General features: G+C 40.4%; 2 protein-coding genes across 2 annotated transcripts; one reads left to right on the top strand and one right to left on the bottom strand.

Annotated features, from left to right (window-relative positions):
- The first annotated feature begins 521 nt into the window (after positions 1-521).
- Positions 522-4,009, top strand: ELL3 (elongation factor for RNA polymerase II 3). Its single transcript, XM_058294083.2, has 11 exons — positions 522-1,327; positions 1,553-1,588; positions 1,947-2,059; positions 2,157-2,358; positions 2,449-2,528; positions 2,672-2,747; positions 2,919-3,093; positions 3,175-3,217; positions 3,368-3,539; positions 3,770-3,814; positions 3,899-4,009. The coding sequence occupies exons 1-11, from the start codon at positions 1,196-1,198 to the stop codon at positions 4,007-4,009; spliced, it is 1,185 nt and encodes a 394-aa protein (XP_058150066.1). The 5' UTR covers positions 522-1,195.
- PDIA3 (protein disulfide isomerase family A member 3) lies at positions 3,828-25,695 on the bottom strand. Its single transcript, XM_004466745.5, has 13 exons — positions 25,337-25,695; positions 19,433-19,511; positions 18,486-18,603; positions 15,432-15,539; positions 14,197-14,326; positions 11,706-11,822; positions 11,291-11,416; positions 10,052-10,234; positions 9,186-9,294; positions 7,315-7,443; positions 6,612-6,691; positions 6,185-6,242; positions 3,828-5,948 (listed from the first exon to the last, which is right to left on the bottom strand). The coding sequence occupies exons 1-13, from the start codon at positions 25,501-25,503 to the stop codon at positions 5,835-5,837; spliced, it is 1,518 nt and encodes a 505-aa protein (XP_004466802.1). The 5' UTR covers positions 25,504-25,695; the 3' UTR covers positions 3,828-5,834.
- Positions 25,696-25,701: the final 6 nt, after the last annotated feature.

The raw sequence follows: 25,701 nt of genomic DNA, 5'->3' as shown, positions 1-25,701 counted from the left end.
ATCTACTCAGTTGAATGCCTTAAAAGGGGAAGTGATTTCAGCATTCAGAGAGGATTTTCCAGCTCATCTTTGGACAGCCAACATCTCCTGGGACCTCCATCAGATCTTCATCGGAGCCCCTGGTTTGTAGTCTGCAGATCCACTGTCACGTGACAGCATTTTAAAAAAATCTCATACAATTTACAGATATTTCCTGTTGATTCTGTTTCCCTAGAGAACCTAATACAGGAAACATCCAAATAGAGTTAAGTGGCGACACCAAGGCCTGCCTGAGATTGGTCCTGGGGTCTCACTGCACCAGGTTCTGGATTTCCAAAATACCTGAAAACGTCAGGGCACGTCCTGGCCCTTCTGATGGAATGAACCAGCTCCCCCCTTTTTTTTTTTTTACAAGCCTTACCTCTGTCTATGTCAGGAAGTGATGTCTGGGATAAAAGTCCTCCCATCTTCTACCCTGCAACTCTCCAGCCCCATTCCCGCCCACCGGTTGAGGGCGCTCCAGCCCGTGACAGCCAAACTTCATCCCTGCCCCACCACCCACAGGGCCGACGGCCTCTTCAGCGGTGGTCAGAAACCCGCTCCCGGGCCTCCGCAGCACCACGGAGGGTGGCAACAAACCCTCTGAGCCTGGTGTTGGCTCCAGGAATCCCTCGGAGCTTGCAGGTCCTGACTTGGGTCCCGTCATCCTCCGGCCTCTGGGGCCTCGTGGCCTCTGAGACGCCATAGGCTGAGCCTGCTCAGCAACCGAGCCCTCCCAGCCCCATGCGGGGCTGAAGTCCTCAAGGGGCTGCGAGTTCAGCTTCACTCAGAGACAGCAACTCCAAGTTCAGGTTGGCTGGGGAAACCGAGGCAAGACGGGATTCTGGGTGAGGGGTCCAATGCTGGCCGGATACTCTCGCCCTTCGGAACTGGAATAGCCCCATCGAAAGCCGTATGCGATCCAGGCCAACCCAAAAAGAAACTGCTGGGTCCGCGGGGATGGCCCGCGGGTGTGTGAGTGCGTGCGCGCGCGTGTGGAGTGCGAAGCCCCGCCCACGCGCCTGGGAACCCTCAGGGGTGGGGCCGAGGGCGGGGTCCCGGCGGCGGACGGGCAGACCTGGGCTACCCGGCGTGCCAGTCAAGCCCTGCACAGCGGAGGTGGAGGTGGTGGCACTCGCCGGTGGCCCCTGTGCTGCTTGCGCTCGACCTCGCCGCCATGGAGGGAGCCCAGGAGCCTTTGAGTGGGAAGCTCCGGCTTTGCTTCTCCTCCGCTGCCCGGACCAGCCTCCTGCTGCTCAGGCTCAACCACACGGTGCTGCGGGCGCTGCAAGAGTGTCAACAGCAACAGGTGCGGCCAGCCTCCGGTCCCTTCTTCTCCAGTCCTTAACCCTCGGGCCCCAGCTGGTGACCCTGGTGAAGGAATCCGAGGAGGGGGAGCGGCATCCCCAGGCCCCAGTCTCCCCACTCTCCTAGCGAAGTCCGCGAGGCAGGTGCCCCCGGGTCCCAGGCGGCGGATCCTGGGGACACTGCTTCGCCCGCGTGCGCTCAGCTTGCGCTCGTGCTCTCCCAGCAGGTACGGCCGGTGATCGCCTTCCAAGGCAACCGCGGGGTAAGTGCGGGCTCAGGGTGATTGACGGAGGTGGGGGACTCGCAGTCCGAGGGTCCGGGTCGGTGCAGTCAGGGCTGACGGCTGCAAACAGTAACCGTATGGGGAAGTTCCGAGAATTGAACCCCGAATGGGGCGAGGAGGCTGCTGGGGTTGTGGTCTCAGGAGGCTGTGGCTCAGGAGACTTTGCCGTCTCAGCCTCCTGGGAACTCAGGCCCAGCTGCACCTGGTGTACTAACGAGCCCCATGGGACTCATCTTCTGTCCTAGGCTGCCTCCGGGAGCAGTGGGGTTGGCAGGAGGGGGAGGGGTTGGTTGGCTTCATGGAGCTTACCGTCTCTTTCCCACTCCCCCCCCCCCAGTACCTGAGGCTCCCAGGCCCTGGCTGGTCCTGCCTCTTCTCCTTCATAGTGTCCCAGTGTGGCCAGGAAGGGCCTGGAAGTAGCTTGGACCTTGTGTGCCAACGTTTGGGCAGGTAAGTGGGAGCAGATAGCAGATAAGAGATTGTGGAAAGAGGTATTTGAAAGTTCTCCAGCCTCTTGCTTTTTTTTTTTTCTATCACCCCTTTCCAGATCTGGGCCTAATCGCCTCCACTGCCTGGGCCCACTCAGGGAGCGCCTCACCATTTGGGCAGCCATGGATTCTATCCCAACTTCATCTTCAGTTCAGGAGCACAATCCAACTGAAGAAGCTAGAAATCCAGGGAATTGGCAGAACCCAGGAGATTATTCTGAAGGAGACACAGTAGCACAGTCACAGGTGGCACTAGAGCAGGTGAGGCTAGAAAGCATGAGGAGTTTGGGATAAGGTGGAGCAAAACCTGAAGTCCAGGAAGCCAAGAGCTCCTACCACTTTCCCCGCCAGGTGCCAGACCCACTGGCAAGCAACCAAGGACAGTCACTCCCAGGATCCTCCAGGGAACACATGGCACAGTGGGAAGTGAGGTACTTGGGGCTGGGTGGGGCTAACCTGGGAGGTTCTGGTGTTTGTTTTCTAATCTCCACCCTGAAATGATGTAATGAGAGATGTAGCTGTACCCCTCCTGCCCTGGTCTTCATTTCTCCCATCCCCTCCTCTCATACCCTAGGAGCCAGGTGCATCTTTCTAACAGAGAGCCTGATCAGAGACTGTCTTCCTTTACCCGCCAAAAGCATCTGGACAAGGTAAATTGTAATGGTAAGGGCTTTCAGAGAACTTTGTCCAGTCAAGCTGAAATTTTAAAATTGAAAGCCCACAGTTTGAGGATTCCAAAACTGATTATGTGATTTTTGAGAGGGAGAAAGGCAGAATAGGAGGATCCTGGCTGAATGTTTTCATGACTGTTTTCCCAACAGAAACGTTCAGCACCTGCAGCCACTACAGAACTAGAAGAAAAGAGGCTCAGAGCTCTGCCATTAGCTCCAAGTCCCCTACAAGGGCTGCCCAATCAGGACCTACAAGAAGATTGGGAACAAGATAAAGATGAAGACATGAGCTCCAGGATGGAGCACAGTCCCTCAGGTCAAGCAGGTGAGTTCATGAGAGGAGGGTAAAACTGCCATAGTTTAAGAGACTTATAATCACTTCTCTGTCCTCTGGCTTCCTTCCTAGACTCTGAATCCCCACGCCCTGAAGAAGTACCAGACTACCTCCTGTGAGTCCCTGCCATTTCCAATTTTATTAAGCCTTGTGCATACTCCTTAGTTTCTCCTACCCTTACCCTTATATTAAGGTAAACTACTTGTATGTATTTGTGTAGCTTTGAGGGCAATGCAATTGAAGATGACAATTCTGTCCCTGACAGGCAATACAGGGCCATCCACACCATAGAGCAGCAACATGCTTATGAGCAGGACTTTGAGAGAGATTACACTGAATACCGCGTCTTGCATGCCCGTGTTGGGGCTGCAAGCCAAAGATTCATAGAACTGGGAGCAGAGATCAAGAGAGTTCAGCGAGGAACTCCTGAACACAAGGTAAGGAATGGACCCAGGCTCACTTTCCAGTTCTATTTGTTAACTCCTTGCTAACTGCCCATAAGCTTCTATTTGTCAGTGACTAAGCAAGGTGACAGGCAATCCATTTTGAGAGAAAATTAGTCTTAGTCTGTGTCATTTGGTAGAATGAGAAGTTACTTCCCTCCCTTGAGAGAACTGGTGCTTACTTCTCAGTGTTATATACTCAATGCTAGCACTTTCTGTTTCAGGTGCTGGAAGAAAAGATAGTCCTGGAATATAAAAAGTTCAAGAAGGTAAGACAAGGTCTGGGGGTGGTAGCAAGGTAGAAATGAGGTTTTTTATTTATTTTTTAACATGGATGTACTTTTTCTCTGCAGCGATACCCAGGTTACAGGGAAGAAAAGCGTCGCTGTGAGTACCTGCATCAGAAATTGTCCCACATTAAAGGTCTCATTCTGGAGTTTGAGGAAAAGAACAGGGGCAGCTAACCAAGTCAGAGGGCTTTTGAGCCTCTGCCCAGTGAGATACAAACAAAACAGCCATGAATTAAATAGGGTACAACTATTTGCTCTTCTTCCTGCTGCCCCGAGTCCACGGTGACAAGTAGGTTTGATTTTCATTGTTGCCATATTTTAACTTTGGGGTGCAGGCACAGTGCCAAGACTCTGCACCTTGCCCAGGAGACTAGGTATAGCAGAGGCTTGGCTTCTTCATCTTTAGTTCAGCCCAATTATTTTCACATTCTGAAAAAGGACACCATTTCCAGGACAAGATACTTTAAGGACATTAGACAAACTAAATAAAGGAATTTAGCTTGGTAGCCTCCCAAGAAAATGATGAGAACTTCTGATAACAGAGCTAAAGGAACTTTTAACACCTGGATGTAACAGGCACTATCATCTTATTGAAGGGATAGGGCTTGAGTGTTACACATGTTCTGAAGGTGAATTCTTTTACAAACTAAAAATTAAAACTGTTTTTGTATCCTTTCTGCAAGTTTTATATGCTGTTTTTAAATCAACCAAGGCAGTGGTTTTTATCCCTGGCTGCAACTGAAACACTTATGGGGATCTCTAAAAAAAATTAATATGTTCAGAATCCCAGCCCATATCACTACGGAGGATCCCTATACATATTTTGTTGTAAGACTCTACCAAATCCACCGTGTGATTGACTGTTAAGAGGTTACAGCAGGAATGGAGTTCTGCTTTCCCTAACAGGAGTTTGAAGGACCAGCTAAAATGAGACCTCCTAACTGGAATTATCTGAGGACAGGGATTGGCTTTACCCATAAAAAGGAAAGAGGGCAGTGGTTCAATTTATTTGAACCAAGGGAGATCGTTTCAATCCTATCCTTTTCATTCCTCATTGTTGCAGAAGAGTAGATGCTTCACTCCCAACAAGGAATTTTACTGATTTTCCCGTTCTACTGGAGAGGGAAGTTAATGGGCCTGTCCCTGGCATTTGGGGGAAGAATGCTGAACCCAGTAGTGCCAGCAATTCCTGGAACAGTTTGGATGAAACCCTATCCTGATGTCACACCTATGCATTTCTGGGCAGAGAACAGTACTTCGAAGGTGTGAATACATGCAGTAAGCTCAGCTGCATGGCAAGAATAAACAGCAACCCATCCTTGGGGGCAGGGCCAGAAATAGCAGAACTGGAAAGGTCCCTCACCTTTTCTAATCTCCAGGCCTGGGCAATAAACACAGAGAAGAAAAATTTGGGAAGGATTCATAGGTAATAGCTTTGGACCCAGTTAGTTGGCCTAGAGCTGCACTGACTATTATGGCTGCCATTAGCCCTAATGTGGCTATTTAAACTCAAATTAACAAAATTTAAAAATATAAGTTCTATCCATATTTCAAATGCTCAATGGCACTAGACGGCACAGATTACAGACTATTTCCATCACCATCACTGCAGAAAGTTCTACTGGATAGTGCTGGTCTAGAGAACCCTCAGTTCTCTATCCCATGGAAAAAGACAGTTTAAAGGGGGCTCATTTATTGTCACTGTTCCAAATGTACAAAAAAATTAGAAAATAACCCCCAACTCAATTCCCCCCACCCCCACAACAATCCCGCCAACATAAACTTTTCCCCAAACCACAAACATAAACCGGTCCTGATGTTTCCATAAACAGTGCAGCTAAGAAACAGTTTAGAGAAAATTTAACAAGATTCAGATTATATCCATTCTGTCCTCTCAGTCCTGAGAGGTAGAAATCCCATGTGAGTCCCAGTCCTCCCCAATGGTTTTCTCATCTCTGTTGAAAAAGTTCTTTTACAAATGATATGTTCGGCTGCTGTTTTAGAGATCCTCCTGTGCCTTCTTCTTCTTCTTGGGTTTTTCTTCTTGAATTATAGGGGGATTTGTAGCCTCTCGCTGCAGGTAGCTAATAAAATCACTTAATTCACGGCCACCCTGAAAATAGAAAGATTACCTGAAAATTAACTTTTTTTTTGAATCCTGGATTTCCATCCCCCTCAACAGGAAAGACTTGTAAGTTTGTAAAAGCACATTAGCAGCCACATTTATTGACTATTACGAGCTGAAAGAGATTCCAGTTAAATAAGTTCAATTAAAGAATTGGATGTATATAAGTATATGTGTATGTATATGTGTGTTTAATCTGTGGGGAGATGGGACAATGCACTCACTTCATATTTCTTTGGATTTAGCTTCTTGTTGGCTGGAGAGAAGTAGATGGTAGGAAAACTGGGGAAAGAAAAAGAGTTTAATAATTTCGGGTTCCAGAGTAATTCTGACATATATATCCCCAATAACTGCTTCTGGGAGTAACTTCTCTTCAAAATTTCTAAACTGACCAGAAACTATCTCCATCGATGGCTAAGTTACATTCTCTCAAAACTCAGGAACATGAGGGCACACAGAATTTGTGGCAGACTTGTGACCCCAAATTGCAGAACTCTAAGCCAAGAAGGTATCGGTAGTTGTGTCTTTAACTGAATATAAGGAACCCCAAAACTATGTCCAGTAAAGAAATGGATGCCTGGTAGTTTGCACTCTTCCTTTTTTTTCCCCAATCAATTGCGTAGACACTCCAGTTTTTGTTAATCTACTTACCCTCTGACTTCATATGGTGAAGGCACATCATTGGCTGTGGCATCCATCTTGGCTATGACAATATTTGGATCTTTGCTGAGCTGTTAATAAAAATATAGATCTTTAAATTTCAAGTTTCCAGTGACTCAGGAACACAATCAAATCAAGACATAAAACAATGTTTTTGCCTCCTATATAATAAGAGTCTATATATACCCACCTTCAAATTTACCTAGACTGGTAATTTTTTCTTTTTCTTTTCAAAGAAGCTTTAGATTACATAAAAGATACATTGAAAATATAGGGGGATTCCCATATAAACCACACACTCCCTCCCCCCACTTTTCCTCATTAACATTGTTTATTAGTGTAGTACATCTGTTATAATTGATGAACACACACTGAAGCATTGCTACTACCCATGGTCAATAGTTTATCTGGCCTGGTAATTAACACCGCTCAATTATATACCTGAAAATGGTTAAAATGGGGTATTTATGTTGTATATATGTTACCATAATTAAAAAGTTTTTTAAAAAAGCAAAACTTTTAATAAGAAATTACAAAGACTAAGTGTTTTAAAGATGAAGAAACATGGATTCATGTAAGATATTACCAAAGTTCAGAGGCCACTAATACTTTTAAAGACTAAGCATAAGGCACATCTATAATTGATATTGACTTCCAGCTCAAATTTTTTCTTCACAATAGGGTCCAGACTTACCTTCTCTCCCAGTTCTTTATACTTGGGCTCCAGATTCTTACAGTGACCACACCAAGGAGCATAAAACTCAATCAGCACATCTTTATTTTCACTGTTCACTATTTCGTCAAAATTCTCTGCTACTACTACCTGTAAAAGATGGAGGATCCTCTAATTGGTATGGCAAGTTGAAGGATCAATTCATGATCTGTATTTATCTCTGAACCCAATCCTTCCCAAATTTGATGTGTTGCTGCTAAATTTAAGCCATGGAAACCAAACTCACATTTACAGACTATATTTAAGATCACTGCATTCTCCAGAATCCAACTCCTTCTCATGTCTATCACCCATCAAACTATGTTTAGGAAGTCACAGGAAATATAAATGCTACTCAATCCTTCTTTAAAATAAGCTCATAGAAACAATGTTAAGATGATTTGTAAAAGTTAGACATTATACTAAGGGATATGCAGTTATTGTGAAGGCCCCAGAGGAACCCTGAGGAGGGGATTCAATTACATCAATGAAGAACTCAGTCTCTCTGGAAAAAAAAGAAGAGCCTTTGGATTGAAAGTACACAGGAACTGGCTATACAGTTCACATTATCTGTGTCATGTACAGAACCCAATCAAGGGTGCTGCACTGGGCTTCCATTAAAAGATTACGTCTGTGTATGTTCACTTCTCCATATATTGTTATTCGGGAGAGTGGGTCTCTTGCTGTAATCCAAAATTTCTTGGGTGAAAAATATACCTGCAGGGTTTAGATGAGCCTAGTTATTGCTTCTTTAGCATCACAAGCCCAGAAAGATGAGTTAATTCTTGAAAGAAATGACACTGACCTTGTATCAAATTCAGCTGCTTTGCAAGCCAGGCACAAAATTACAAATATGGTATGACTGTGGTATTATGAACTACTAAATATACTGTGTAATCCCACGGAGTTAGTAACTGAGTATGGGTCACCAGAAAATAGAATGAGGTTAGAGAATGGAAAGCTGAGGGTTTGCTGGTACAGAACTGATAAAAAGGATACGTATTAATCTTTGGAACTGAATAGAAAAGGTGAAAGCACAGCATAATGTTTTTAACTAGCAATGCTATTATATAGGCATGACAGTGGTTGAAAGTCTAAGATCATGCAAATTACTAAAAGGAAAGCTAAAAAATGTAATGGTACTGTATAGCACAGTAAAGCCTCATGTGAAGTATGAATATGGGTAATTTTGCCTATATAAGACTGTTTTTCTTTGAAACTGAATATATTAATGTTACAAGATGTTGATATCAGACTAAAAAAACCCACAAAAAACATATTATGCTAAGTGAAAGAAACTGGACACAAAGCACTACATATTGTATGAATCCATTTATACAGTATACAAATATATATCAATTTATAAAATTAGGTTGGTTGTTATAGGGCTGGGGAAGGACAGAAGGATTGAGAGGTAACTGCTAAGAGGTGTGGAGTTTTTCTTTTTTGGAGTTATGAAATTGTACTAAAATTTCTTGTGGTGATGAATGTACAAATTGTGGTTATACTAAAGGCCACTGACTATACACATTGGATAGACTGTATGGTATGTGACTATATCTCAATAAAACTACTTAAAAAAATATTCAGCTGCACTGATTCATCAAGCCACAACAGTTACAAACAAGGATATCCAAAAATTGGGGTGGTCTCTATGTCTCCGGATAACATCTAAGAGTTGTCCAACTACAGTAGCAACAAGATTCAGACCTATTTGTGATATTTTTAAAGATGCAATAAAATTTATCTGCTGGAAAATGAAAAATAGGTCTTTGCTTAGACCCAGCATTGTTTTGAAATAAAGAAATGTGAGGTGGCTGCTTATAGGCTTGGCAAGGGTGTGAGTTCCTCACCTTCACAGGTCCATCATTACTCTCTGGGATAGGCTCAGACTTCAGGTATCTCTTCAGGTTGCCATCAAAGTAATCTTGCAAGAACCTCTCAAGAGCTTTACCATCACGCCTACAGTTGGAAAGACAAGGTTTGCTCATTTATTCCCACCATGGAGAAATTAAAAGCAACTTAGAATAGTTTCTATGTATTTTAGCTTTTATTTCAAGGTTGGCAAGAAATCAGAAACAAACAAAAAAAAATGACCCTTAGCTTTCACAATACACAAAACTACTGACTGAACAAGAAATCAACAACCTGTTTCTAATTTGCAAAAGAACCAGGTCTTAGTGTGTTGTTCTGGAGCATAAAGCCTATTTATACTATCTTGTTTTCCACTATGGCTCACAAGGAAGATTTTCTCTTCTGCCTTTATCTCCCCAAATCAAGGCAAAATCTGTGTGTCTGTATCTTAAGATCTTTCCAGTTCTATAAGTTTACTTTAAGCCAATTTCCCTACATTGTGGTTTTGCAAGAAGAAAAACACCTTCTGTAACAATGAGAGGAGACTGGTGTGATCTGAAATTATATCAATCTCAAAGAGGCTGTCCAATTTTCACTACTACTTTAATGGTGGGGTGGAAACAACCACTTAAGAATTTCAAGCTGCCAACCTTCTGTTAGTTTTCAGAATTCATTAAGGACCATGACCCGTACAGTACCTATAATTAAATCAACTATTTGAGAAAAATAAAAGCCACAGGTCTTGGCTGGAAAACCTGTGTACACATTCCAATGTTCCCCTTTTATGAATCCTCAATAGTGTAAAAGGCTTTAATAATTTCCTTGCAGAATCAAAATCTCAAACCTAAGCTAAATTGCAACTCACGAGAACTCCTCCTGCATGACAAACTTCTCTCCTTTAGCAGTTCTGATGGCAACAACAGGAATTTCCCCAGCAGTGCTTTCCAAGCCAAAATCGGAAAGTTCATGGCTAAAGGTTTTGCGGCTAGCTACAGCAAAGTTGAGTTTACGCCCAGCATCCAGGAATTTCTTTGCCACCATCATCACTCTGTGGGAAATAAGAGATATTGGTGCCAAGACTATACCAAGGGTGGTAAAGCACCTTAAAATTCCACTGTATGCGTATACCACATTTTGTTTATCCATTCACCTGTTGATGGACACTTGATTTGATTCTACCTTTTGTCTGTTGTGAATAATGCTGCTATGAATACACACATACATAAATTTCTTTGGGTACATATTTAGGAGTGGTAAGACACTTTTGAAACCAAGAAGCAAGAGGCTAAGGCTAAGTTCTACAGTCTGTACAGTCCTCTGGAATCAGTCTAAACTTGTTTTGTGAACATTCACACAAGATTATGATATACTCCAATGATATACTAAACTTCACTGCCAATTAAATGGTCCGTTCTCATTGAATCTTGCTATGTTATATGTATTAAGAATCTCAGTGGGGGGAAAAAGATGTGGCTCAATCAACTGTGCCCCCATCTACCATATAGGAGGTCCAGGGTTCTATGCCTGGTGAGGGTCTCCTGGTGAGGGCAAACTGGCCCATGCAGTGAGCTGGCCCACACTGGAATGCCACCCTGCAGAGAAGTGCTGGCTAACACTGAGAGCTGGAGCAGCAAGGTGATGCAACAAGAGAAAGAGAGGAGAGAAAATAAGATGATGTAGCAGAACAGGGAATTGAGGTGGAGCAAGAGAGTAATCGCCTCTCCCCCACTCCAGAAGGTCCTAGGATCAGTTCCCAGAGTCGCCTAATGAGAAGACAAGCAGACAAAGAAGAACACACAGAGAGCTGACAACGGGGTGAATGGGAGGAATGGGGGGAGAAATAAATAAAATAAATCTTAAAAAAAAATCTCAGTGGGGAAGCAAGCAGGTTTTAAGACATTTTACATCATGTTTGTACCTTTTACTGGGAGGTTAGGAATAAGCCTGTGTCACAAAGTGAAGGAACATCTATGGTAGATATGCCCAACAGATTCTGGGAATTATTTTACCTTACGACTTCCACAATATTCCCATTTTTATCTGTTCACATATCACACATGGTCAGAAGGGACTGTTTACAGTGGGTAAACACAATTCTTATTACCTGTTTCTCCAATAGTTGGAACCTTTAGTATTCTTTTCATAGTCTACTTCATAATAAGCCACAAGTAAGTCCTTGCCCTGTATTAGATCTTTATTATCTTCTGTCATGTGAGGGCAGATACCAAAACTGAAACGAAATAATTCATTATCAAATTTGGCAGGTTTATAGCTATATGATGGAATTATTGCAAAGTAACGGATAATACTTATAAAGGAAATAAATTTCCAACATTCAGGATAAGAATTGAACAATATATCTTACCGGATCACAAAGCAGTAGGGCCTGCAAACTACTGCTTTAATATAAGCATAAACCATTATTGTTAAAATCTTTTGACTAAGGCTACAAGGTTCTGCTTAATAACTCAGGTAAATGAACTCAAGAAATTCCAAACAAGGTATAAAGAGGTACTCACATGTTGTCCTGGATAAATTTTTTAATCTTGCCACTGGTCATTTTCTGTTCTTTATATGCCACAGTCTTGTCCTCAAACTTGTTAATTAGATGTGAAGGACGAAACAAGATGATTCCCCTTTAAAGAAAAGTCTCAGTAAGCAGATAGCAGAACTATTTCCCACCTTTATTTAAAGCTCAGACTATCTACTTTTCCTGCCACTTTTAACTATTACCACCTAAACATGTAAGGACTCTTTCCTGGGAACACAGTCTTAAAAACAACAACCTGCTCATTAACACTAATTTGCTAACTTCAATCTTGAGTGCAGTAAATAATTGGATGTAAGAGTTTAATAAACCCTGGGTTTGAAAGTTAAAGAGACCCTGGTTGTAATCCTAGATTCTCACAACTAATACCAAAGACCTTGGGCCAGGTATTAATTTAATCCTTCCACACTTTAGATGATCAATTCCCAAACCTTAAAACACTAAAATGAAGAGAATTCCTTCTTTTTAAGGACATAGCTTACTCTGAAGCCTAAAATGTACAATAAAAAAAGCGCAGAGTTATTATTATTGAAAGGTAACTTGCCCTGCCACTTTGCTTGAAAAATCACCCTTCCCACAGAGTAAGAAAATTACTGCATTAGAGAAAACATCTTTAAGATTCCTTCCAGCTATACAAATTCTATAGTTAGGTTAACAATTACAGATAATATTCAGCTTGAGTTCATTAGAAATTCCCCAAGTTTACAAATTTCTTTCTTGCTGGTACTACTTTACTAAAGTCAAGCTTTCTCTCAATCTATTTGACCACTTGAGGAAGCAAATTCCTTCTTTCTGTAATTTCTAGCCTTTTGTTCAGCTAAAAGTACACCTCAGGTTTGGTTCTGAGTCACAGGTTTATATATGCAACAGCTTTCCCAGAAATTAGCTCTATTCTAATTACCAATGTCTTACCTCTAGCTTCTCCCTTATTCACCTGCCTTCCCACACTAACATCCACATACAATTTCATCACTTGCTTTTTTGGCTAGGCTTTAGCACCCTTAGTCCTTACATCCCTCTCATGTGTACTCTTCCAATATTAACTTTTAACTTAATGTCAATCAAAACACAGGCATTTTCATAGAACATTATATACCAAAAAGAACTTAACACAAACATGCTGGGCAAGCATGAGTGTGAACATGGCTAAAACTCTATAGTCTTGTTTTTTTTTTTTTTTAAAATCATAATTGCCAATCTCAAAGCAGGTTATTTCTCAAAAACAGAAATTATGATGGGAGTTCCAAATGTGATCTTTAATGATGTTTTGGCCTTGGCGTACACATAAAAACCCTTAACATAAGGTCTTCTAAATAAGACTTTTCATCAAAGACTGGTAGATGAGTTTAGATAACAAGCATAAGAGGCAGCTACAATTAACAATGCTTAACAGGCTGATATGTGACGTACTTGCTAATAAGCCACATGGGGCTTCACATCCAGACAGGGCATTTATAAACCCAGTGTCTCTCAATCTAGGAGGCAGTAGAGCCTAGTGGTAAAGAATACCAAGTCTACAGCCAGACTTTTCTTGGCACTCTTTTATTTTTACTCTACAGGCTCACTCTGAATGATCTAAGCTAGTCCCATGGTTTTAATAACCATTTATAAATCTTCCTTAATCCAAGTCTTTAGATACCTACTCACCCTTAATCTTCCCTTTTTCACACAACAGGACCAAATCCTGCTGTTTATATTTTTTAATACCCACCCCACCTCTCCATTGCCACCCATCTGACTTAATTTAAACTATTGTGACCGCCTCCTCTTCTTCCAAACCACTACCACAGGGATGTCCGTTACTTTTCTTCTGAAACAAAAATCAGTTATATTACTATCCAGCTCAAAGTCTTTAAAATGACTCTTGTATGTCTAAAAAAATGAACTCTAAACTTTTTTGTAAGACTTAAAGTCTTCAATAATTAAACTCTGCTTATTTCTCCAACCAAACTTTATACTATGACCTCCCTTCACAAACTCCAGAAATACTATGGGTCCCCACATGACTAGCCCGTTTCATATTTCTGGGTTTTCACTCTTGCTGCTCTAGCTGGAGTAATTTTTATCCCAACTGCAATTGCCTGCCTGAAAAAACATCTTTCAAGACTCAGCTCAAAAGTCACCTCCTCTATGAAGCTTTTTTGAATACCACTTTCCATCCTAGAAAAAGAAAAAAATCATCACTCCCTCCTTTGTTCTCTTCATACATTTTTTATATATATATATATTTCCTATTATAATATTATCCACAATAATCACTAACACATTTTTACATATATTCACACGCATACCCTCTTCCCCTACTGGATATCCCTAAAGGCAGTGGTAGTTTCTAGCACTCAGCTTAATGCCTATCAAGTGCTCAATAAACCTTCTGGGAAAAGTAGGCATAAAAACTACCAGTTCACATAACAAAGCACTTGGGATAGAGATTTAAGAGTATATTCAACTCAGTTACTTACTCTCCATTATCATTATACTTTTTGATCAGAGAATCCACATTGGTGTGTGCAAATCGGTAGTTATCCCTCAAGTTGCTGGCTGCTTTTAGGAACTCAGAGTGAGCTTCACTGTATAAATCCTCGAAAAATCCTATATAGAAAATATCAAACATAAGGAAAAAGCCATAAGCTGAGACATATTCAAAACTTTAAAATTCTATTTTTCATTGCCTTCATTCTGCTAATGGACAGGCAAAGGAAGATAAGTAGGAAGACGGTCTGCTTTGGCATGACTACCTAGGATCATTGACAAATATTTATGAGAACTCTTCCTCTATAATTTGAAGAAATAGTTTTGAGGGTCCCAAGGGAATAGATTTGTCAGGGTACAAGTCCTAGGTCTACTTCTCCATAATTTAATACATTCAGGAAACTTGCTTATTACCCCCTTAAGAATTTCGGGGACTATTTCAGGGTGTCAGAAGGATTAAATAAGATGATATATCAAAATGTATTACCATATTTTTTCTTTCCATGCCTTGTCTTTAGAATCTCAATCAAGAAAAGTGACTGAAACATGTTTAAGAAATGCCTGCTTACAGCTAATACCTTACAAAATATACAGAATCAGTAGAATCCAGACAATAATTTCATACTGTGAGATAGTCAGTTTTATTAAAGCAATTTTTCAAGAGGAGATTAGAAGTATGAAATGGCTTATATAATATATGTATTTATTTTTTAGTGAAATGTACCATATATCACATTAAAAACAAAAACAAAAACAAAACTACCAAGATGTAGTATGTGTTTATTTGGCTCAAAGTTACTTTAAGAATAAAATGAGATACTGCAACACCAGAAAAAACAATGACTGCTGTCAAAATGTAACACGAATCCTAGTAATATGATTTCTAATTTTAAATTTGTATCCTTGTCTCATCTTAAAACCTTATTTTCAGCCATAGCTACCCTAATATGAGTTAAATCTCTAAGTTTAAGTGATAGGAAAAAAATCTGAACACATTCCTACTCTAATTGTTAAATTGACATTAGGCATGTATATACCACAAAGCCACTCAAATAACACACCAAATTCTCTCATTTTGTACTAATACTGACTAATTCTGTGAGTTATCTTTTTAACTGCCCCAAGGTTTCCTAAACTGTTCTAACTTAGTTGTTTCCCTAGCAACAGAGGGTTTTTGAAGTCAACTTGATGATTTTTGTGACATAATGAAATATTTGCTACTTACCCACCACAGAGGGGTCTTTATCACTAATGAACTTTTCAAATTCTTCCTCGGTCCTAAGAGGAACTGAAGCTGGTCCTGCCTGCTTCTTCAAGTGGCTGACAATTCCATCTTGAAAAACAAGATGAAAGTTTAAAGTGATACAATTTATTTATATAATTTTTTTGAGAAAGAAACTATTCACAATTCAAAATTCAAAAGGGTATCTATACAATGAAGTCTTCTTCCCATCAATGCCTTACTCAGTTTCCTTCCCATAGGATAGGATTTTAGTTTCTTGTATAGTCCTCCAGATATTTTATGCATAAACAAGTAATTATAATTTTTTATCATTTTCCTTATTTAACCTTCAAATAGTAGCATACAGACACTGTTCTGTGTTTTCATCATTAAACAGAGATAATTTTATAGCAATAAATATATAAAGAGCTACCGCAATCTTTTTTACAGTTCCGTAATGTTTCACTATTGATGAATTTAACCAGCCACTATTGATGAATATCTGTTTCCAATCTCCTGCTGTTACAAATGACAGCACTAATTGTTCGACTGCCTTTCAAAGAAATCATACCTATTTATATCCTTACCAATAATGTATTATTTAAAACCGTACAAATTAAATAATGCCTTTGTGCATGTTATTTTCTCTGCCTAGAACACTTTTTTTCCAAATATCCACCTGTCTCCTTCCTTTACCTTATTCACATCTTTACTCAGATGCCATCTTCTCAACCAGGCCTCCTCTGACCATTCCATTGTAGTGCTCACAGGCCAGAGGTAGTGCTATACACTTCCTTATGATATACTTCCTCCACCCCTGTCTCTTCTTTGTACTCTAATTATTTTGCTAATTTGCTAAGACAGAATACTATTTAACTCTTTCAACATGACTGGGCCTATTTTGCATTTCTATGGTAGCTTCTTCTTTCTCCATTTATGCATGGATATTTTTCTTTTTAATGTTTTATCTCCTCCCAGAGGAGTTCTATCAATAGATAAGTTAAAACTGGATATAAATTATTTAGTCCTCAAAGTAATTGTTATTACTTTATCACAATATACATTATAAAGCACTTTAACTTGGGCTACGATGAAAAGTGTTGCTTCTCTCTCCGAGTATCTATAATTCTCTGGAAGATGTAATGGGAGTAACTAAGGAACCAACTTAAGCAGGAAGGCAAACAGCACTGTTCTTAAAAGAGTATATGAAATATAAAATAATCCCTCCTGACTTAAAACTTTCTGAATGAATAAGCAGCCAAAGATCTGGCCTTCTAGTCAGATGCTGAGAAATTCTCCAATTTAAGAAATCCATGATACAGCCCAAGTAAGAATATTTGCCTAGTAGCAGTCTTGCTGGGTCCATCTGTAATTTGGTAGACCTTCCAAGTTTAGAGAAAAAATACCAATAGCTCTGACACCTAACTATACTCAAATTAAGCTAATAAAATCTATAAGGTAACAGGTTCTTGATTAATGTTCTTCAGCTCAGGAAAAAGAAAACGAAAACTTTATCCTCTGTGCTTAGACATATCAAATTTTTAGCTAAATGGTCTCAGTTGGGCCAAAATATTTATTCATGCATTTAACAAAGTTACTGAGTATCTATCATACGTGTAAAGTCTTGGAGCTGGGGACAGAGTAGTAAATAAGCCAAATGATGTATCTGTTCTCTTGGAGTGTCAATCTAAACAAAAAAATCCAATACTTTTCCTCTTCCATCAGAGAAAGGCAAAATCTATCTGATTACTTGACAGACTCAGGATAAAACTGTCTCTGATCATATAAGAATATTTTTTCTCTCAATTTTGGGTCCTACAGGACCTAACCTCCAATTACCTCTCAAACCTCATTCCTCGTCCTTACTAATTATACTCTAGCCACACAAGTCTTTGTCCTTTGAATATATCAAGCTCAATTACACAGGAGGATACTTTCACACCTCTGGCCCAGCTCTTCTCATAGCTGGCTCCTTTCTATCAGTCAAGTCTCAGCTCAATGGTTACTTCTCTGACCACCCTGATTATGAGCTGCTCCCACCCCAATCATTATGACATCACCCGGTTATATTTATTTTAATGCTTTTATCTCTACCTGAATTTCTCTTATTCACTTTTTTTTTTTTTTTGAGGTACCAGGGGTTGGGGATTGAACCCAGGTCAGTATATGTGGGAAGCTGGTGCTCAACCCCCGAGCCACATCAGCTACCCCGAATTGGTTTTTTTGTTTGTTTGTTTTTAGGAGGCACTGGGAACAAAACCTGGGACCTCCCATGTGGGAAGCAGGCACTCAACCACCTGAGCCACATCCACTCCTCCACATTTATTTATCCCTCCCCCCGCAACCTTGTCTGCTCTCTGTGTCCATTCACTGTGTTCTTCTGTGTCTGCTTGTATTTTCATTAGGTGGCTCTGGGAACTGATCCTGGAACCTCTGGGTGTGGGAGAGAGGCGATCATTCTCTTGCGCCACCTCAGCTCCCTTATCAGCTGCATCTCTCATTCTCTCACCTCTGTGTCTCTTTTTGTTGCAACATTTTGCTGCACCAGCTCTTTTCATGGGCCAGTTTACCACACAGGCCTGCTTGCCTTCATCATGAAGTCCTGGGCATTGAATCCTGGACCTCTTAAATGGTAGACAGGAGCCCAACTGCTTGAGCCACATCTGCTTCCCCACATTTATTTTTAAAATATGTGTTGTCTTCTTCCCTTCATCCCCCAGAATGTAAGCTCCACAAGAATAGAGACCTTGTCTGTTTAATTACTAAATACACAGCACCAAAAATATCAAGAATATCTGGCAGAGAGCAGGCACTCAGTAAATATTTGTCAAATGAAAAAAATGCCTAGCTGACCTTATAATTTAAGTATTTTCTATTACTTACATATTCTGTTTGTTTAGAGGAATCATTTTTAAGTCTTTGGCCTGTCATTTTAGATAAGAAATTTTTAAGATTGAAAAGTACATTGCCGAGAAGAATGTCCTATTTTCCCACTAGAAATAATGAGGTGAAGTACCCAATAAATTCTGTTTCCAGAATGCAATCCGGGATCCTCACCTGCAGTCCTAGGCCCATCGTAAGCACCTGCTTCTTCACCATCTCTAAATATCTTCAGGGTTGGATATCCACTGACTCCATACTTATTACAGGTGTTTGTGTTGGCAGTGCAATCAACCTAAAATATTAAAACACATGAACCATTTTCATTATCCAAATGCCTACTGCAAAGCTCTTCCTGTATTCCCAAAATATTAAGATTGATCAAATTATAAAAGGATACAGCAATTCCTGGCATACATGTGTCTACAGTCACAAAGGCAGGAATTAAATTGTGACTGTAAATTTATTCAACAACAATTTTAATCTTTACTGGTGAACTTTTTTTTCCTTTAAATTTATATTATTTATTTACCACCCTCCCCCCCATCTGTTTGTGCTTGTTGTCTGCTCTGTGTCTGTTCGTTATGTGCTTGTGTTCTTTTTAGGAGGCACTGGGAACCAAACCCAGGACCTCCCATGTGGGAAGGAGGCACATAATCACTTCAGCCACTTCCATTCCCTGCTTGCTGTGTCTCTCATCATGTTTTCCTCTTTGTGCCTCTTCACTGCATCATCTTGTGGCAGCTCGCTGTCTTGCTTGTCTTCTTAAGGATGCACAGGGAACTGAACCCAGGACCTCCTGTGTGAGAGGCACGCACCCACCTGCCTGAGTCAAATCTGCTTCCTTACTGGTGTACTTTTATTTCCATTTTGACTTTTAATTCTTATTTACCATATAGTTTACTTCTTTGTTATGCCAATAAATCCCTTAGTTCCACTACTTTTAATCTTGTGAAACCACAAACAACAGTTGTATATTTGCCTAGAAACTAATGTTCTATCTTTTTAGCACCATAAGAGAAAATGAACATTAATTTTATTAACTACTGTTTAAAATACACCTAACTCATTTCCTTAATGAAGATCATTTAAGAATGAGTGATCATATAAATACCTTTACTCACCTTTGCTAATGGGACTATTCCTTTTAATCTGGTAGCTGCAGCTTCATATTCAGGAGCAAGCCTCTTGCAGTGTCCACACCTATACATAAAAAGTTAAAAAGTCAAACTTTCAGCATAATCTGACAAGTTTGCTAATAACTCTGGTTCCCTAAGAAGAACTTCTGACTATTCTACTTTTAAGGTAGTAGCTACTTCCAGAAGCAAAAATACCACCCAAACAACATCCATCACTACTAAAGTAAACCAGAACCCTCTTGAATATAGAACTCCTATCTCTAGCCTGAGGTTGACTCTATAGTAGGACTATCTCAGTCCAGAAGGGGAAATCCATTTTTTTCAATTAAAAGTACAATTGGGTCCTGAAAGTTATAGATACAAGTATAACCCATAATAAACAGGACTCAAGCCCTTTTGACCAATGAATGCCACTAAACTGAAGCACAAGACAGCAATAATCCTATTCCTGGTAGCACTCCCCAAAAGGTACATTTTTCCTTAGGAAACCTGCACTATGGCTCTCAAAACTATAGTGACTGAAACCTTTAAGGTCCGAAGTATGACACCACATTTTTCAGAATCACCATCAAATATTTTCTCTGTTCTGATTTCTGTGACTAGAAACCCAGTTAGAGGAGGTAGTGGAATGAGAGTCTAAAGGTACACATTTAATATAATTAAGAACTCCACCAGTAAGTTGGAGGCTTTTCTTCATTTCAGTTGAATTTCAATATAATATATATTTAAGATGGCAAGTCTAATTTTTAGTTACACAGTTCACTGCCCTCGAGAACTGATAAAGATAAAACACGACAACTAAGAATAATTTTCCCAGAGGGCCACCAGAGACACCTGCTCCTCTACCCAGAACCATCCTAACAGTCCCACAGGATGGTTGGGCAGTGTATTCCCCTTCTTAGGGTACAGCTAGCACCAGCTGTATATCATCTCTTCAAAACCAATGGGTTGCAGAGGGATCACTTTGAGAAGATTAGGAGCTCTGGAACCTCCTCAAGGACAGCAAAAATAGAAAGAATTAGAAAAACAGAAGATAACATGAAAGAAACTTAAGCTAATGTATTTAATAGCCAATAGTCTCAAATTTCACTTAATTAAGTAATTTTGGAAATATTTTACCTCTAAAAGCTGTTTAAAACAAAGAAATATAAGAACATATTCTTCAATGTCTTCAGAAGTCCTATCCAAAATAATTGTTAGAAAACTTAAATGAAGGAACACTGACATAAAAATAAGACTGTACTACTACATGTTGCTTAGGGACATAAATATATATTTACTGGAAGTATAAAAGAAAAGACAAAATGGTAAACAGCAAATTCAGGATGTGGGAGCACATAAGGTAGGGAAGGGGCATACAAGGCCTTCAAGTATCTTGGCACTATTTCTTAGCCTGGTGGCAAATAAATAATACTCATTATACTGTACTTTTTTTCCCTCACATTTTACCATATGTGAAATCAGGATGTTTCTTACAATATGTCACAGTTTTAATGGCAGCATTTCTTTTTTAGTAACATATAAAATAATGATTCATCTATAATCAGTGGCATCTTAGAGGTACCTGGGCTGTTATTCACTCTATGCTCTGTATTCCTTTAACATTGCATAATAAACTAAACTTTAATGCACTTGGGTTGTAATCAAAATGTATAAATTAAAATTGACTTAATATAAGAAAATAACCAATTTATTTGAGAAATCCAGTTTTTTGAGAATACAGTCTTTTACAAGAAAAGTCAGAAGAATTCATTCTCAGTGGGTCAAGACCTTACTTATAATCCTAATGCATTTAAGGGTCAGTAAATAGTTCTTGTGTTTGGGCAGATGAATATTTATCAGTAAACGTAAATCACTACATTCCCAGTGTAGTGAACAGCCAATCAATTCTGACTGGATCTAGCCAAAACACTGGAAAATTTACCCCTAAGTGAAAAGAAATGGCTTATATTTGATAAGCTAAGTATGGCAAACATCCTGTGCCATCTTAGCATTCAAGTTATTTCAAAATGTGTTACTGGGAAGCAGACTTGGCCCAATGGATAGGGCATCCACCTACCACATGGGAGGTCTCGGGTTCAAACCCCCGGCCTCCTTGACCCTTGTGGAGCTGGCCCATGTGCAGTGCTGATGCGCACAAGGAGTGCCCTACCATGCAGTGTGCCCTATAAGGAGAGCCACCCAGCACGAAAAAAAGTGCAGTCTGCCCAAGAATGGCACCACACACACACGGAAAGCTGACACAACAAGATGATGCAACAAAAAGAAACACAGATTCCTGGTGCTGCTGATAAGGACAGAAGCGGTCACAGAAGAACACACAGCGAATAGACACAGAGAGCAGACAACTGGGGGGGGAAGGGGAGAGAAATAAATAAAAAATAAATCTTTAAAAAACACAAAATGTGTTATTGCTTTCTATGTATGTTGATTAATTTCCTCCCACAAAGACCTCAATTTTGTTGGGAGGGGAGAGGACATAGTTCAAGTGGTTGAACACCTGCTTCCCATGTATGAGGTCCCAGGTTCAATCCCCAGTACCTCCTGGAAAAAAAAAAAATTTGTGAGGGGGGGAGACTGAATTTTCTACAAAATAATATAAATGAATAATTCCATGCTGCTTTATGTAGTTGAGACCATAAATATAATGGCTCAGAAAATATGAAGAAAGAATGTCTTTTTTTTTTTTACTATCAGATAAAATAGATTTCATGTCAAAATATTTACAAGTGGCAAAGGTGGTAATTATATATATAGCTAAAGTGAAGAATGTGTCTTAAAGAGAGTAAGAACTGAATTGGGTTTTGTGTTGAAAGAATAGTATATTGTAGATGAGAGAAACAGTAGAGCAAAGGTAGAGTACTATTGAGAATGAAGCATTCAGAGAACTGTGGAGGTTTTTATTGAGATAATAAATATGTATGAGTATTAGGACATCAGTTAGCAATGTATAGGACTGAAAGAAAGGAGAAAAGCAGAGGCAGGAATAAAACCATAAAGCCATGTAGCACATAGAGAATGCTTAGACAAGAGTGGCAGCAATGAGAATAATGAGACAGAAGAGAGATTTCTGTTGAATATTTATTAAGAGCTACAAATTAATAGTTTTACCTCAACTATGTTAAAAACATTTGGAGAGAAAAATGAGCATAAAATATTTATTAGGTCAGACCAACGAGTCTCAACCTTAGATGCATATCAGAAATATCTATGGAATCTTATCAAATGCAAAGTAAGGAAGGACCTGTTTATCAAGAACCAAGAGGCTGGTAAGCAACCAACAGGAATAGAGAACTCAGATGTGAGTCTGAGGAAAGTCAGGGTTAGTTACAGATTCATCGAGATTACATGCTACTACTTTCACCCACCCCTGTATATTACTAGAACATAAACAATCCCTTAACACACATCCACCCAACAATCATTACTTCCTCTTTGCCACGTGCCAAGTACTATTTGAGGCTCTTTTCTTTTTTTTACATTGATATAGGAACATGAGTCCAGCAGGGCGACACACAATATAAATTAGGTGCCAAAAGAAAGAAAGGAGAACTAGTGAACTAAATATTGATGGTGAAAAGATCAACTGAAGGGGAGGATTCCAGGTAGAGGAATCAGCAATGTATAAAAACAAATATCCCATTTCATACTATTCACATAGTCTTTTCTATACTCTAGGAACACTATATCAAATAACATTATTTCATACCACTCTTCTAGAGGACAGGGCAAAAAATCTACAACATATGTTGAAGTGTTAAAACTAACTTAAAACTAACTTAACAATTGACCGATAAATTTCAAGAAATTGTTGATAAAATTTTTTAAATTATCACAAACATTTAAATAGTACTATTTACTTCCCCAAAGAAATTCAGATACTCTCATTTGTATAAATATATAGATGATTAACTCCAAATGGAAATATTAGTCTACAAAGCCAGCTGCAAAGAAACCTTTCACTTTCGCTTTTAAAATGAAAGTGTAGTAGCCTTTGCTCCAAAGCCTACACTTTCCATTATTAATCTAACCACTATAAATTTTAAAAAGTTGTGTAATCATGAATATCTTTATGTATCTTTTACTTTTAACCTAGTCAGGACTTTATATTAAAGTGAAATTCTTGAAGGAAAAAAAAAAAGTGGAAAAAATATCTAACACAAACGAGAAAATGACCTCGTTCAAAATAGATGCATTTCACTCTTAATAAGATTTCTCCTATCTATTTTATGAGATTATATACCTGACCAATACACAGAAACAGTCTGAAGACATTTCCAGCTTAAATATTATTAAATAACAATAGTGGACTGGGAAAAAATAAAGACATTCTCAACAGGAGACTTCTTAACTCCAAATGACTTATTCAGAAGACATATCTGCTGGCACTGAGGACAATCTTATCTTCTAAACCAATTAAAAGCAGACTCCAGAGCAGAGACCCACCCACTTCTTGGGACAGTTTAATGCATGAAGGGATATGTAGTTTTCAGGAAGAACATGAAGCAATTTAAAGTAGAAAAGAAAGCCTTCAGTTGGAAAAAAAAATCTGCTTAAACTAATAGCCTACATTCTTCAGCAATTCACTTCATGTAGTCAAAGAAACACTACCCAGTTTTGACACAATTCCATAAAGTCATATATTCTTATTCTAGGGACAGCCTGCTTAGCCAAGTTAAGAGCATGATTATTATAATTGGGAAGAGTTGTTTCTAAGAGAGAATGAGTTCTAGAAATGTATAACGATCACCTATAATGTGTAATTGATACAGCAATTTAGCCATGCGAGTGCCCTGGAAACAAAATCGGTCACAAGCCAAAACAAAATTTGTTGCCATTAGCACTTCTTTCTGATTCAGGTGATCTTCACTATCGGACTTCTAGTGTAACCCTCACTAAATCAGCTGAGCCCCTGAGAAGTGAAAACCTGAGTTAGAAGTGCAAGTTAAACACTTAACTGATGCGTTTGAATATAGGTAAGTTTTTAAGTGAAGTTCACAATGTCAGAAGGGGAAAAAATTAAGCATTGTAATTAGCCTGGATATACTGAATACATGAATGCCTTCAGGTGAAAAAATGACTACTCATTGTTGTAATGACTTGGGATTTAAAGGAAAAAAAATACTCAGGTATATTGGGCCATAAGTCTTTTGCTCTCCCTTCCCTCCAAGACAGATCTTTATTTCCAAGATTCTATCCTAAGGAATTTACACCCTTGTTTCCTGAAGTCACTATGAAGTGGAATATTTCTCCAACAGTGGTTAATACCTTTTTTGACAGAAGACTCTGCTGGTGCTGAGTAATAAATGACCAGCTTAATGTAGAAAATGTACACCGTGTAATGAATAAAATAATTACCTGCCTCAAGAAAGCACTCAGAACCATTCTGCAGCCACTAAGAGACCTTGGCTAGAAACTTCGGGGTTTGGGGCAGGAAGAAAAGAAATACCCAGGGGGCCCCGCAGAGGTCCTGCTGTTGGTGAATATTCGCTCGCTTCCAATATAAAGCCTTGGCCTAGGGGTACCTCGTTTGTTGAAGGGGGAATGTTAACACTGACTCACCCAGAAACTGCAAAGATACAGAAGGGGGAGGGGGATAGGTTAAACCTTCTGCAAATAGGAAGTGCCGCCAAGAGAACAGAGGTTAAGGATGTGGCCCTGCATGATAGAGGACTTGATGTTCTCCTCGGATCTCGCGACAGGGAGATCAGCACCGAATTCTCCGCTACGAGGCAGCTCCGGTTCAACCCGGATGGGAAATTTGCCGGCCCAGCCGAGGCCGCTGGAATGGTGGGCGGCCCCTGCGCTGCCTAGGCCCAACCGTTCCCGCGCCTCCGTCCCCCTGCACGGCCCGGCCCGCCCTCCCCAGCCCCGGCACAGTGTCCTCACCAGGGGGCGAAGAACTCGACGAGCATGAGGCCCGCAGAGCCCGTGTCGCCGATGCGATCCTCGAAGTCGTCATCCGTGAGTTCCAGCACATCGGAGGCAGCGGCGAGGCGGTCCGCGGCGAGAAGCAGCGCCACGACCGGGAACAGCGCTAGGCAAGGGAGGCGCATGGCGGCGAGGTGAGGGGGGGACGGCCAGGAGGGTCGGGGCTCGGCGGGGACGGCGAGGTCGGGCCGGCGACCACGCACCTTCACCCTGCGCTCGCGCGACTGGCCCAGGCGGACCCGCAGCCGGAGGTCCCAACCCCCAACCCCGGCTCGGGCCGCAGTGTGGCAGCCGCCGATTGGCTGCGCGGCGCCTGCGTCGGC

Source organism: Dasypus novemcinctus, chromosome 3, assembly GCF_030445035.2.
Source record: "Dasypus novemcinctus isolate mDasNov1 chromosome 3, mDasNov1.1.hap2, whole genome shotgun sequence".
In the NCBI taxonomy this organism is placed as follows: domain Eukaryota; kingdom Metazoa; phylum Chordata; class Mammalia; order Cingulata; family Dasypodidae; genus Dasypus; species Dasypus novemcinctus.
This window is presented reverse-complemented; position numbering and strand designations above follow the sequence as displayed.

What these genes read in the sequence shown, in the direction of transcription:
- ELL3 (XM_058294083.2), top strand. Translation starts at nt 1,196, where the DNA reads ATGGAGGGAGCCCAGGAGCCTTTGAGTGGGAAGCTCCGGCTTTGCTTC. An exon ending in CAGTCCCTCAGGTCAAGCAG is followed by an intron (nt 3,094 to 3,174) that starts GTGAGTTCATGA and finishes CTTCCTTCCTAG; the next exon opens with ACTCTGAATCCCCACGCCCT. An exon ending in GAGGAACTCCTGAACACAAG is followed by an intron (nt 3,540 to 3,769) that starts GTAAGGAATGGA and finishes TTTCTGTTTCAG; the next exon opens with GTGCTGGAAGAAAAGATAGT.
- PDIA3 (XM_004466745.5), bottom strand. Translation starts at nt 25,503, where the DNA reads ATGCGCCTCCCTTGCCTAGCGCTGTTCCCGGTCGTGGCGCTGCTTCTC. An exon ending in GTCGAGTTCTTCGCCCCCTG is followed by an intron (nt 19,512 to 25,336) that starts GTGAGGACACTG and finishes TTTTATGTATAG; the next exon opens with GTGTGGACACTGCAAGAGGC. An exon ending in AAGTATAATGATAATGGAGA is followed by an intron (nt 11,823 to 14,196) that starts GTAAGTAACTGA and finishes TTTTCTTTAAAG; the next exon opens with GGGAATCATCTTGTTTCGTC.